Consider the following 14548-nt stretch of genomic DNA (forward strand, 5'->3'; position numbering starts at 1 on the left):
TTGTTACGCGTTTCTGGAATTTCTTTTTTTAATATATATCGGCCGATATATCGGAATATCGGAAAATCGGAAAATCACCAAATATTTGTATCGGTATCGGCCTTGAAAATCCTTTATCGGTCGGGCTCTAGTGTGTGTCTGTGTGTGTGTATGTGCGCACGTGCGTGTGCGTACGGTATTGTTTACATTTATCTTTTGAGTTTTATGTGTCAGCATAATCACGAAACATTGACTGAGCCACTCACTGTCTCCCACAGCAGACAGGGCCCTCAGAAAGGACCTGTCCCAGGTCACGGGGAACACGAGGACCCGGTTGAGGGGACTCAGGGAGCTCTGGGCTGAGACCCTTACTATCGCCCTGCTGGATCAGCAGGAGGAGAAGCCTTTGGGCCGCCCTTCAGGCCTGAACCCCTTCCCTGGCCAGACCGCCCCGGACCAGACCGCCCCGGACCAGATCGCCCCGGACCGAGGCCAGACCGCCCCGGACCGAGTCCAGACCGCCCCGGACCGAGGCCAGACCGCCCCGGACCGAGGCCAGACCGCCCCGGACCGAGGCCAGACCGCCCCGGACCACGGCCAGACCGCCCCGGACCGAGACCAGACCGCCCCGGACCGAGGCCAGACCGCCCCGGACCGAGGCCAGACCGCCCCGGTCCGAGGCCAGACCGCCCCGGACCGAGGCCAGACCGCCCCGGACCGCGGCCAGACCGCCCCGGACCGTGGCCAGACCGCCCCGGATCGAGGCCAGACCGCCCCGGACCAAGGCCAGACCGCCGCGGATCAAGGCCAGACCCCCGATAAACCTGGTGAGTTCGCTACAGTTTTTTTAATCTGTTTGTGTACCTGCGTGTGTGTGTGTGTGTGTGTGTGTGTGTGTGTGTGTGTGTGTGTGTGTGTGTGTGTGTGTGTGTGTGTGTGTGTGTGTGTGTGTGTTAGAGCCCGATTAATATATCGGCGGTCCGATATTATCGGTCGATACTAGGCATTTTCCAAACTATCGGTATCGGCCGATTAATTAATTGTAAGAAAATAAAATATGTATATTGTTTTTTAGTCATTGTGTTTTTGTTCAAAGGAGATTGATTTTCATATCTCAAGTTTGTATTTTTATACATTTTATTCATCAGAAATGTAATGAATTTTGATTTAGACTTTTCTATTGTGACAATAAAACAATAAAATAAAGTTTATTTTTAAACTGCATTACCTTATTATTTTAGTGAGGACTCATAAATGACTTCAAATAACCAATGTTAGGTAAATCTGTTGATGTTTTGTTACGCGTTTCTGGAATTTCTTTTTTTAATATATATCGGCCGATATATCGGAATATCGGAAAATCGGAAAATCACCAAATATTTGTATCGGTATCGGCCTTGAAAATCCTTTATCGGTCGGGCTCTAGTGTGTGTCTGTGTGTGTGTATGTGCGCACGTGCGTGTGCGTACGGTATTGTTTACATTTATCTTTTGAGTTTTATGTGTCAGCATAATCACGAAACATTGACTGAGCCACTCACTGTCTCCCACAGCAGACAGGGCCCTCAGAAAGGACCTGTCCCAGGTCACGGGGAACACGAGGACCCGGGTGAGGGGACTCAGGGAGCTCTGGGCTGAGACCCTTACTATCGCCCTGCTGGATCAGCAGGAGGAGAAGCCTTTGGGCCGCCCTTCAGGCCTGAACCCCTTCCCTGGCCAGACCGCCCCGGACCAGACCGCCCCGGACCAGATCGCCCCGGACCGAGGCCAGACCGCCCCGGACCGAGTCCAGACCGCCCCGGACCGAGGCCAGACCGCCCCGGACCGAGGCCAGACCGCCCCGGACCGAGGCCAGACCGCCCCGGACCACGGCCAGACCGCCCCGGACCGAGACCAGACCGCCCCGGACCGAGGCCAGACCGCCCCGGACCGAGGCCAGACCGCCCCGGACCGAGGCCAGACCGCCCCGGTCCGAGGCCAGACCGCCCCGGACCGAGGCCAGACCGCCCCGGACCACGGCCAGACCGCCGCGGACCGTGGCCAGACCGCCCCGGATCGAGGCCAGACCGCCCCGGACCAAGGCCAGACCGCCGCGGATCAAGGCCAGACCCCCGATAAACCTGGTGAGTTCGCTACAGTTTTTTTAATCTGTTTGTGTACCTGCGTGTGTGTGTGTGTGTGTGTGTGTGTGTGTGTGTGTGTGTGTGTGTGTGTGTGTGTGTGTGTGTGTGTGTGTGTGTGTGTGTTAGAGCCCGATTAATATATCGGCGGTCCGATATTATCGGTCGATACTAGGCATTTTCCAAACTATCGGTATCGGCCGATTAATTAATTGTAAGAAAATAAAATATGTATATTGTTTTTTAGTCATTGTGTTTTTGTTCAAAGGAGATTGATTTTCATATCTCAAGTTTGTATTTTTATACATTTTATTCATCAGAAATGTAATGAATTTTGATTTAGACTTTTCTATTGTGACAATAAAACAATAAAATAAAGTTTATTTTTAAACTGCATTACCTTATTATTTTAGTGAGGACTCATAAATGACTTCAAATAACCAATGTTAGGTAAATCTGTTGATGTTTTGTTACGCGTTTCTGGAATTTCTTTTTTTAATATATATCGGCCGATATATCGGAATATCGGATTTTTAAATCACCAAATATTTGTATCGGTATCGGCCTTAAAAATCCTTTATCGGTCGGGCTCTAGTGTGTGTCTGTGTGTGTATGTGTGCGCACGCGCGTGTGCGTACGTTATAGTTTGCATTTATCTTTTGACTTTTACGTGTCAGCATATTCACGAAACATTGACTGAGCGACTCACTGTCTCCGACAGCAGACAGGGCCCTCAGAAAGGACCTGTCCCAGGTCACGGGGAACACCAGGACCCGAATGAGGGGACTCAGGGAGCTCTGGGCTGAGACCCTTACCATCGCCCTGCCGGATCAGGAGGAGAAGAAGCCTTTGGGCCGCCCTTCAGGCCTGAACCCCGTCCCTGGCCAGACCGCCCCGGACCGAGGCCAGACCGCCCCGGACCGAGGCCAGACCTCCCCGGACCGAGGCCAGACCTCCCCGGACCGAGGCCAGACCCCCGATGAACCAGGTGAGTTCGCTGCAGTTTTTTTAATCTGTTTGTGTCTGTGTTTGTACCTGCTCGTGTGTGTGTGTGTGTGTGTGTGTGTGTGTGTGTGTGTGTGTGTGTGCTAGAGCCCGACAAATATATCGGCGGTCCGATATTATCGGCTGATGTTAGGCATTTTCCAAACTATCGGTATCGGCCGATTAATTAATATTAAAAAAATTAAAAATATATTGTTTTAAGTTATTGTGGTTCGTTCAAAGGACATTGATTTTCATGTCTTAAGTTTGTATTTTTATACATTTTATTTATGAGAAATTTAATGAATTTTGAACTTGACTTTTCTGTTTTGAAAATAAAATAAGATTAATTAATATAAAAAAAAAAGAAATATGTATTTATTTTTGTAGTTATTGTGTTTTTGTTCAAAGGACATTGATTTTCATATCTTAAGTTTGTAATGCATTTTATTTATGAGAAATTTAATACATTTTGATTTTGACTTTTCTATTGTGACGATAAAAGAATGAAATAAAGTTTATTTTTAAACTGCATTACCTCATTATTTTAGTAAGGACTCATAAATAGCTACAAATAACCAATGTTAGAGAAATCCGTTTATGTTTTGTTACGTGTTTCTGGAATTCCTTTTTTTAATAAATATCGGCCGATATATCGGCCGATATATATTTATACCTTTATCGGTCGGGCTCTAGTGTGTGTGTGTGTGCGTGCGCGTACGTGCGTGCTGTATTGTATGCATTTTCTTTTGAGTTTTATGTGCCTGCATAATCACAAAACATTGACTGCGCGACTCACTGTCTCCGACAGCAGACAGGACCCTCAGAAAGGACCTGTCCCAGGTCACGGGGAACACGAGGACCCGGTTGAGGGGACTCAGGGAGCTCTGGGCTGAGACACTTACCATCGCCCTGCTGGATCAGGAGGAGGAGAAGCCTCTGGGCCGCCCTTCAGGCCTGAACCCCTTCACTGGCCGGACCGCCCCGGACCACGGCCAGATCGCCCCGGACCGAGGCCGCAGTGCCCCGGACCGAGGCCAGACCGCCCCGGACCGAGGCCAGACCGCCCCGGACCACGGCCAGACCCCCGATGAACCTGGTGAGTTCGCTGCGGTTTTTTTAATCTGTTTGTGTACCTGCGTGTGTGTGTGTGTGTGTGTGTGTGTGTGTGTGTGTGTGTGTGTGTGTGTGTGTGTGTGTGTGTGTGTGTGTGTGTGTGTGTGTGTGTGTGTGTGTGTGTTAGAGCCAGACTAATATATCGGCGGTCCGATATTACCGGTCGATATTAGGCATTTTCCAAACTATCGTATCGGCCGATTAATCAATATTAAAAAAATAAAATAAATATATTGTTTTTAGTTATTGTGTTTTTGTTCAAAGGAGATTGATTTTCATATCTTAAATTTGTAGTTAGATACATTTTATTTACCAGAAATTTAAAGAATTTTGATTTTTCTGTTGTGACAATAAAACCATAAAATAAAGTTTATTTTTCAAACTGCATTACCTTATTATTTTAGTGAGGACTCATAAATGACTACAAATAACCAATGTTAGGGAAATCTGTTTATGTTTTGTTACGCGTTCCTGGGATTTCTTTTGTTAATATATATCGGCCGATATATCGGAATATCGGATTTTTAAATCACCAAATATCTGTATCCGAATCTGCCTTAAAAATCCTTTATCGGTCGGGCTAAAGTGTGTGTCTGTGTGTGTGTGTGTGTGTGTGTGCGCACGCGCGTTTGCGTACGGTATGGTTTGCATTTATCTTTTGAGTTTTATGTGTCTGCATAATCACGAAACATTGACTGAGCGACTCACTGTCTCCGACAGCAGACAGGGCCCTCAGAAAGGACCTGTCCCAGGTCACGGGGAACACGAGGACCCGGTTGAGGGGACTTAGGGAGCTCTGGGCTGAGACCCTTACCATCGCCCTGCTGGATCAGGAGGAGGAGAAGCCTTTGGGCCGCCCTTCAGGCCTGAACCCCTTCCCTGGCCAGACCGCCCCGGACCGAGGCCAGACCGCCCCGGACCACGGCCAAACCGCCCCGGACCAAGGCCAGACCGCCCCGGACCAAGGCCAGACCCCCGATGAACCTGGTGAGTTCGCTGCAGTTTTTAGAGCTTGACAAATATATCGGCGATCCGACATTATCGGCCAATATTAGACATTCTCCAAACTATCGGTATCGGCCGATTAATTAATAAAAAAAATTAGTTATTGTGGTTTTGTTCAAAGGACATTGATTTTCATACCTCAAGTTTGTATTTTTATACATTTTATATATGAGAAATTTAATAAATTTAGATTTTGACTTTTTTATTGTGACAATAAAATAACAAAATAAAGTTTATTTTTGAACTGCATTACCTTATTATTTTAGTGAGGACTCATAAATGACTCCAAATAACCGATGTTAGGTAAATCTGTTTATGTTTTGCTACGCGTTTCTGGATTTTCCTTTTTTTATATATATCGTCCGATATATCGGAATATCGGATTTTTAAATCACCAAATTTTTGTATCGGTAACGGCCTTAAAAATCCCTTATCGTTCGGGCTCTAGTGTGTGTCTGTGTGTGTGTGTGTGTGCGCACGCGCGTGTGCGTACGGTATTGTTTGCATTTATCTTTTGAGCTTTATGTGTCAGCATAATCACGAAACATTGACTGAGCGACTCACTGTCTCCGACAGCAGACAGGGCCCTCAGAAAGGACCTGTACCAGGTCACGGGGAACACGAGGACCCGGTTGAGGGGACTCAGGGAGCTCTGGGCTGAGACCCTTACCATCGCCCTGCCGGATCAGCAGGAGGAGAAGCCTTTGGGCCGCCCTTCAGGCCTGAACCCCTTCCCTGGCCAGACCGCCCCGGACCAGACCGCCCCGGACCAGACCGCCCCGGACCAGACCGCCCCGGACCGAGGCCAGACCGCCCCGGACCAAGTCCAGACCGCCCCGGACCGAGGCCAGACCGCCCCGGACCGAGGCCAGACCGCCCCGGACCACGGCCAGACCGCCCCGGACCGAGACCAGACCGCCCCGGACCGAGGCCAGACCGCCCCGGACCGAGGCCAGACCGCTCCGGTCCGAGGCCAGACCGCCCCGGACCGAGGCCAGACCGCCCCGGACCGAGGCCAGACCGCCCCGGACCACGGCCAGACCGCCGCGGACCGAGGCCAGACCGCCCCGGATCGAGGCCAGACCGCCCCGGACCAAGGCCAGACCGCCCCGGACCAAGGCCAGACCTCCGATAAACCTGGTGAGTTCGCTACAGTTTTTTTAATCTGTTTGTGTACCTGCGTGTGTGTGTGTGTGTGTGTGTGTGTGTGTGTGTGTGTTTGTGTGTGTGTGTCTGTGTGTGTGTGTGTTAGAGCCCGATTAATATATCGGCGGTCCGATATTATCGGTCGATATTAGGCATTTTCCAAACTATCGGTATCGGCCGATTAATTAATTGTAAGAAAAGAAAATATGTATATTATTTTTTAGTCATTGTGTTTTTGTTCAAAGGAGATTGATTTTCATATCTCAAGTTTGTATTTTTATACATTTTATTCATCAGAAATTTAATGAATTTTGATTTAGACTTTTCTATTGTGACAATAAAACAATAAAATAAAGTTTATTTTTAAACTGCATTACCTTATTATTTTAGTGAGGACTCATAAATGACTTCGAATAACCAATGTTAGGTAAATCTGTTGATGTTTTTTTTTACGCGTTTCTGGAATTTCTTTTTTTAATATATATCGGCCGATATATCGGAATATCGGATTTTTAAATCACCAAATATTTGTATCGGTATCGGCCTTAAAAATCCTTTATCGGTCGGGCTCTAGTGTGTGTCTGTGTGTGTGTGTGTGCGCACGCGCGTGTGCGTACGTTATAGTTTGCATTTATCTTTTGAGCTTTATGTGTCAGCATAATCACGAAACATTGACTGAGCGACTCACTGTCTCCGACAGCAGACAGGGCCCTCAGAAAGGACCTGTACCAGGTCACGGGGAACACGAGGACCCGGTTGAGGGGACTCAGGGAGCTCTGGGCTGAGACCCTTACCATCGCCCTGCCGGATCAGCAGGAGGAGAAGCCTTTGGGCCGCCCTTCAGGCCTGAACCCCTTCCCTGGCCAGACCGCCCCGGACCAGACCGCCCCGGACCAGACCGCCCCGGACCAGACCGCCCCGGACCGAGGCCAGACCGCCCCGGACCAAGTCCAGACCGCCCCGGACCGAGGCCAGACCGCCCCGGACCGAGGCCAGACCGCCCCGGACCACGGCCAGACCGCCCCGGACCGAGACCAGACCGCCCCGGACCGAGGCCAGACCGCCCCGGACCGAGGCCAGACCGCTCCGGTCCGAGGCCAGACCGCCCCGGACCGAGGCCAGACCGCCCCGGACCGAGGCCAGACCGCCCCGGACCACGGCCAGACCGCCGCGGACCGAGGCCAGACCGCCCCGGATCGAGGCCAGACCGCCCCGGACCAAGGCCAGACCGCCCCGGACCAAGGCCAGACCTCCGATAAACCTGGTGAGTTCGCTACAGTTTTTTTAATCTGTTTGTGTACCTGCGTGTGTGTGTGTGTGTGTGTGTGTGTGTGTGTGTGTGTTTGTGTGTGTGTGTCTGTGTGTGTGTGTGTTAGAGCCCGATTAATATATCGGCGGTCCGATATTATCGGTCGATATTAGGCATTTTCCAAACTATCGGTATCGGCCGATTAATTAATTGTAAGAAAAGAAAATATGTATATTATTTTTTAGTCATTGTGTTTTTGTTCAAAGGAGATTGATTTTCATATCTCAAGTTTGTATTTTTATACATTTTATTCATCAGAAATTTAATGAATTTTGATTTAGACTTTTCTATTGTGACAATAAAACAATAAAATAAAGTTTATTTTTAAACTGCATTACCTTATTATTTTAGTGAGGACTCATAAATGACTTCGAATAACCAATGTTAGGTAAATCTGTTGATGTTTTTTTTTACGCGTTTCTGGAATTTCTTTTTTTAATATATATCGGCCGATATATCGGAATATCGGATTTTTAAATCACCAAATATTTGTATCGGTATCGGCCTTAAAAATCCTTTATCGGTCGGGCTCTAGTGTGTGTCTGTGTGTGTGTGTGTGCGCACGCGCGTGTGCGTACGTTATAGTTTGCATTTATCTTTTGAGTTTTATGTGTCAGCATAATCACGAAACATTGACTGAGCGACTCACTATCTCCGACAGCAGACAGGGCCCTCAGAAAGGACTTGTCCCAGGTCACGGGGAACACGAGGACCCGGTTGAGGGGACTCAGGGAGCTCTGGGCTGAAACCCTTACCATCTCCCTGCTGGATCAGGAGGAGGGAAAGCCTTTGGGCCGCCCTTCAGGCCTGATCCCCGTCCCTGGCCGGACCGCCCCGGACCGAGGCCAGACCGCCCCGGACCGAGTCCAGACCGCCCCGGACCAAGGCCAGACCCCAGATGAACCTGGTGAGTTTGTGTGTGTGTGTGTGTGTGTGTGTGTGTGTGTGTGTGTGTGTGTGTGTGTGTGTGTGTGTGTGTGTGTGTGTGTGTGTGTGTGTGTGTGTTTGTGTGTGTGTGTGTGTGTGTGTATGTGTGTGTGTGTGTTAGAGCCCGACAAATATATCGGTGGTCCGATATTATCGGCTGACATTAGGCATTTTCCAAACTATCGGTATCGGCCGATTAATAAATATTACAAAAAATAAAAAGATATATATTGTTTTGAGTTATTGTGGTTTGTTCAAAGGACATTGATTTTCATATCTTAAGTTTGTATTTTTATACATTTTATTTTTGAGAAATTTAATGAAATTCGATTTTGACTTTTCTGTTTTGAAAATGAAACAAGATTAATTAATATTAAAAAAAATAAAATATGTATATGTTTTTGTAGTTATTGTGTTTTTGTTCAAAGGACATTGATTTTCATATCTTAAGTTTGTAATACATTTTATTGATGACAAATTTAATACATTTTGATTTTGATTTTTCGATTGTGACGATAAAAGAATAAAATAAAGTTTATTTTTAAACTGCATTACCTCATTTTTTTAGTGAGGACTCATTAATAACTACAAATAACCAATGTTAGGGAAACCCGTTTATGTTTTGTTAAGCGTTTCTGGAATTCCTTTTTTTAATAAATATCGGCCGATATATCGGCCGATATATATACCTTTATCGGCCGGGCTCTAATGTGTGTGTGTGTGTGCACGCGCGCGATTACGTGCGTGCTGTATTGCATGCATTTATCTTTTGACTTTTACGTGTCAGCATATTCACGAAACATTGACTGAGCGACTCACTGTCTCCGACAGCAGACAGGGCCCTCAGAAAGGACCTGTCCCAGGTCACGGGGAACACCAGGACCCGAATGAGGGGACTCAGGGAGCTCTGGGCTGAGACCCTTACCATCGCCCTGCCGGATCAGGAGGAGAAGAAGCCTTTGGGCCGCCCTTCAGGCCTGAACCCCGTCCCTGGCCAGACCGCCCCGGACCGAGGCCAGAACGCCCCGGACCGAGGCCAGACCTCCCCGGACCGAGGCCAGACCCCCGATGAACCAGGTGAGTTCGCTGCAGTTTTTTTAATCTGTTTGTGTCTGTGTTTGTACCTGCTCGTGTGTGTGTGTGTGTGTGTGTGTGTGTGTGTGTGTGTGTGTGTGTGTGTGTGTGTGTGTGCTAGAGCCAGACAAATATATCGGCGGTCCGATATTATCGGCTGATATTAGGCATTTTCCAAACTATCGGTATCGGCCGATTAATTAATATTAAAAAAATTAAAAATATATTGTTTTAAAGGGGGCCTATTATGCTTTTCCGTTTTTTCCTTCTCCTATTGCGCTTTACATATGTTTTGGGGTATATAAATGGTTGGCAAAGTTACAATACCAGAAAATTCCCGCAAGGGGGAGTAAATTACTACCGCAAATCACATTTACCGAGCTGCCTAGAAACGGCTCGTTGGGATTCTCTCCGCGGCTTTCTTTTACTTCCGGTACATGGTGACGTAAGCATGTACTTTTGCTGGGAGTCAATGGGAGAGCGTCATCAATCAACTTTTGCTGCGTTCCTGGACACGTTAGGGTCGGGGGGAACGGATCAGAATGGACAGAAAGACATAATACTATTTATATATTATACATATATACATATATATATATATATATATATATATATATATATATATATATATATATATATATATATATATATATATATATATATAGGGTTATATATATATATTACTTTGTTTGGACACCACCAATTGATCTTCAAGGCAATTCTGCAGTTCCCGCACAATACAGGAATGTATGTAAAAATCAAGTTCAACATCTGACCTATGGAGGGCAGTACTACGCTGATCAGCGTCTAAACTGCCGGAATCAGTCAGAAGAATAGTTCGATTTTGCTGCTCCCGCCTTTATTATGTCCATGCTCCCGCCCTATGCTCCCGCCGCCCAGCAAGTTTTTGTTAACAATGGTTAGAAAGTGTTTTCTTGGTTGTGAAGGGACCTCTCCCTTGTATGGTTTGCCAAAGGCAGAGCCTTCACGTAGCCGTTGGCTAGATTTCATTTTTAACCCTATTCCCCCGACTTTACCGAGCCTTTTTCTGTGTCGCCTCCACTTCACGGATGGCTGCTTCAGCAACCTGCGTTTGTTCAGCAATGGATTTGCGAAACTGCTAGCTCTTAGGGAAGATGCTGTTCCAACACTTTGTGGCCCAATGGGTGAAGATGCCTCTCAACATGTAAGTAAACCTATAGTGATAATAACAAAAGTGGCTGTGTTGTGTGTGTAAGCTTAATGTTAGTTGGGGTATTTACCCTACCATTTCCTACCATAAAATAATCCATTCTGTAGCTAGCTGCTAGTCTTGTCGCGATGCTGGTTAGTCTTCCACTTTTTTCGCGGGATCTCAAACTACAATTCTAAACTGTCTATGAGAGCTAGCCTTTGCTATGTGAAGTGTTACTATTAGGTGGGTTAAATGGTCACAGTTCCTGTTTCAGATGTTGTTAGTGTGTACTCTGTAAATTCATTTTCGTCGTGATTTATGTGTGATAATTTTAGCAGGACTGCAGCGCCCATTATCGCCCCTTTGAACACGTCGGATGCCAGACTGACACGCCTCAGAGTATATCGACGGGAACCCAAAAAAACTCACCGGTGGGAATGCATTCTGTGGGAATACAAAGTGCACGGTTGAAGTCGACATCAGTCGGCACACAGTTGTCCATGGGATCGCTAAAGGCACACGTAAGAAGCAAAGGTATGTAGCCACTATGAGTTTTTAGTAGTATGCAATCCATACGGAACTTAGAGCATATTTTTCCTGTGTATTGGGATGTTGTATTTTTTTTATATGGGCTATGCATACGTTCATTTATCACATAATTACTTTCTACTAACAATTCGATAAAAACATCTGCTAAATAACTTCATAACCAAATAGGATATGATTTATATTTGCAAATGGCTTCTTGTATGTGTGATGGGAAACAAAGGTTAACTCTGCAGTGTTACTCCAATACCAAGGAAAAAACAACAGCTAAATTATTATTTCCGGTTTCTAATACGATTTGTTTCTGTTATTTGTAGCCATGCAGACACAGGTGTCTCCAGTCAGTGCAGACTTCGGAACAACTGCTCATTTGCAAGACTCACTGCTGACTTCAACCCCAATAAAGGGCCCAGGCTGGCGACCTAGCAAAAGACCACGGCTTGAGTTGGAGGAAGAGGAGGAGAGTGACTCCTCAAATGAATCACATAAAGATCCGCTGGACTCGACATACAACCCTGGTGACTCTGTTCTTACAGAGGAAACTGACGTCTCGTAGGTTTTTAGTATTGGCTGCATCGTACTAAAAGCAGCATTGGCTAGGGATTGGTAGCTACCAGTTTTACAGTATTTCTAATATTATTCTGCCTTATGTTTTCTGCCTTATGTTAGGTATGAGACACAGCCCACACCGAATGAGGCTAAGTATATTGTCTTTGAAAGCTGCCTCAAACAGCTGTTAGAAAACTGCCCCGTGTGTAAGGGAGGCTGTGATCTTCAACAGCGAAGGATCGGTACCTATGTGGCTTTCACTCAGAAATGTCTACACTGCAGCTACTTCAGACATTGGGAGAGTCAGCCCATGGCTGGAAATACCCCCATCGGCAACCTGCAACTTTCAGCTGCTACCTACTTCACAGGGTCCTCCTTCATCCAACTACAAAAGGTAAACATTTTTACAATTATACAAATATGTGAAACTCACTACTGGACTTTTCTTAAACACCGCTTATGTGCCTTTCATGTAAAGGTGTGTGAGGCCATGGAACTCCAGATATTTCAGTATGACACCTTCAGGAGGCATGCAAGGAATTACATGGAACCGGCTATTGTTCACAAGTGGAAGATGGATCAGCAGCATCATTTCCAGCAACCGTTGCGCCTTGGTGGGTCAGTTGCAGTGGGAGGAGATATGAGGGCAGATTCTCCAGGTTTGTAGAAATGGGAAAGCCTGACAATTGAATAAGTAGTCTGCATTATGAAACATGTTGTCCCTTGAACGTGTGCTGTCAAGCATTCTGTAATACATTTGTTTTTTTAGGGCACTCAGCTAAGTTTGGCAGCTACTCATTAATGAATCTGGAGAGCAACACCATTATGGACATTCAACTTGTTCAGGTTTGTTTCTCTGACATAAATATATTTGTATTATTATTTGAATATTACATGTGTGTGTGATTTGTCTCGTATCTTTTTTGTTTGATGCCCACTCACTACCAGAGCAATGAAGTAGGCGGCAGTTACCACATGGAGAAGGAGGGACTCAAAAGATGCCTAGATCATCTGGAGGCAAACAGATTTAAGGCGGATTACATTGTTACAGACCGCCATCCACAGATCCAGAAATATCTGAGGGAACGGAACATCACGCAGTTCTATGACGTCTGGCACTTTGAGAAAGGTAAAGTGTTTCACTAATTCATAGCCTACACTTTTAGTTAGTTACTTACAAATCTTCTAGGAACATGTTTGTGTTGTGTGTTGTAAATAGGTTTGTCTAAGAAACTGGAGAAAGCATCGCACAAAGAAGACATTCTTAAGAAATGGCTACAGAGCATCAAGAACCATGTGTACTGGTGCGCTACGTCATCAACCACTGGACCGGAAAAAGTGGCAAAGTGGACATCGCTGCTAAATCACTTGCAAAATGTTCATGATCATGAAGACCCCCTTTTCCCCAAATGTCTGCATCCTGAACGAGCGTCGAGGGACCCCAACAAATGGCTACAACCTGGTATGTGTCAAATTAACATTACACAGAAAATCCACAGTGCTAAAATGATGCCACTGATATTTCACCATGTGTTATTTTTTCACTCAAGGGTCAGTTGCACTTCACAAAGCTGAGAAACTACTGCTTAACAAACGAGTCCTGAAGGATGTAGCAAAACTCAGCCATCATCACCAGACGTCATCGCTGGAGTCATTCCACAGTCTGATACTGCGTTTTGCTCCAAAGAATGTGGTTTTTCCCTTCATGGGAATGTTGTGCAGGTAATAATTTACACCATCTCGTAATTGTGAAAGCCATTGATTGGAATGATTGTCAGGCACACTCTGTGTTGTTGAATGGCTGTGCTCTTTTTTTTTTTTTTACTATAGGTTGTATCTTGCATCAATGCACCACAACGAAAATGCTTCACGGGTGCAAGCTACGACTTCTGCAGGGCAGGCTGTTTATAAAGTTGTCTATCCAAAGGCGAAGATGGGGGAAGGTGTTGTGAAGCCCGTGAAAACGGATCCAACATTCAGTAAGTTTGTAAAAGATAATCTTTAAACGCGCACACACACAAATCAGTTTAGATTGTTATGGCTACATTCATTAGTATGTTAATGCTATATCTTCCAGACTATGTACATGACCTCATGAGGCTGCTCATGGAGGTTTTTGAGGACCCAACATCATTTGACGAGGAAATGAAGACTATCCCCATCCCTCCAGACCTTTCAGCAGAAAATACACGCACTCCGAAGGCTGAGCTGGTTGCCCGTCACGTCTCCCGCTTCAATCTAGAGGTGGTCTGAAGCCTACGTAGTCACCAGATGGGAACTGCTGCCGTATCCGCTGCACCACACATGACGGGAGGACGACCCGACAACTATGTCCTAAATATCGCCAGCACCAGCTTACAAAGCTGCCATAGGCAAGATGCCTGAAACGCCTAAGGGAAAAAGAGCAGAACTTTCAGACCACCTGTTTTCAACAATAACTTCTTATAGGCTGGGCCTACACTGGGCCTTACTGTGCACCCCCCACCTCCCAACGAAACCAACTATTTTTGAATGGTCTGACCATGCTGAACATAAAGAAATAGTTGGCTTCGTTGGGAGGTGGGGGTGCACAGTAAGACCCCGTTGCTCGCGGCCTAATAGTTTTATTCTGTTTTTCTTC

At 46.3% G+C, this 14548-nt stretch overlaps 1 protein-coding gene across 1 annotated transcript; it reads left to right on the plus strand.

Annotated features, from left to right (window-relative positions):
- The first annotated feature begins 12439 nt into the window (after window positions 1-12439).
- Window positions 12440-14265, plus strand: LOC115546537 (uncharacterized). The gene is made up of 7 exons (XM_030360143.1): window positions 12440-12587; window positions 12698-12774; window positions 12877-13057; window positions 13148-13390; window positions 13479-13650; window positions 13759-13907; window positions 14006-14265. Exons 1-7 carry the CDS (start codon window positions 12473-12475, stop codon window positions 14179-14181), a joined length of 1113 nt encoding a protein of 370 aa, XP_030216003.1. The 5' UTR covers window positions 12440-12472; the 3' UTR covers window positions 14182-14265.
- The last annotated feature ends 283 nt before the right edge of the window (window positions 14266-14548 follow it).

This window comes from Gadus morhua, chromosome 1 (assembly GCF_902167405.1).
Source record: "Gadus morhua chromosome 1, gadMor3.0, whole genome shotgun sequence".
NCBI classification, from domain to species: Eukaryota; Metazoa; Chordata; class Actinopteri; order Gadiformes; family Gadidae; genus Gadus; species Gadus morhua.

Bases quoted from the DNA above. Each gene is read 5' to 3' on its own strand.
- LOC115546537 (XM_030360143.1), top strand. From the start codon at position 12,473: ATGGAACCGGCTATTGTTCACAAGTGGAAGATGGATCAGCAGCATCAT. The intron at 13,058-13,147 runs GTAAAGTGTTTC...TGTTGTAAATAG, and splicing joins CGTCTGGCACTTTGAGAAAG to GTTTGTCTAAGAAACTGGAG. The intron at 13,391-13,478 runs GTATGTGTCAAA...TTTTCACTCAAG, and splicing joins CAACAAATGGCTACAACCTG to GGTCAGTTGCACTTCACAAA.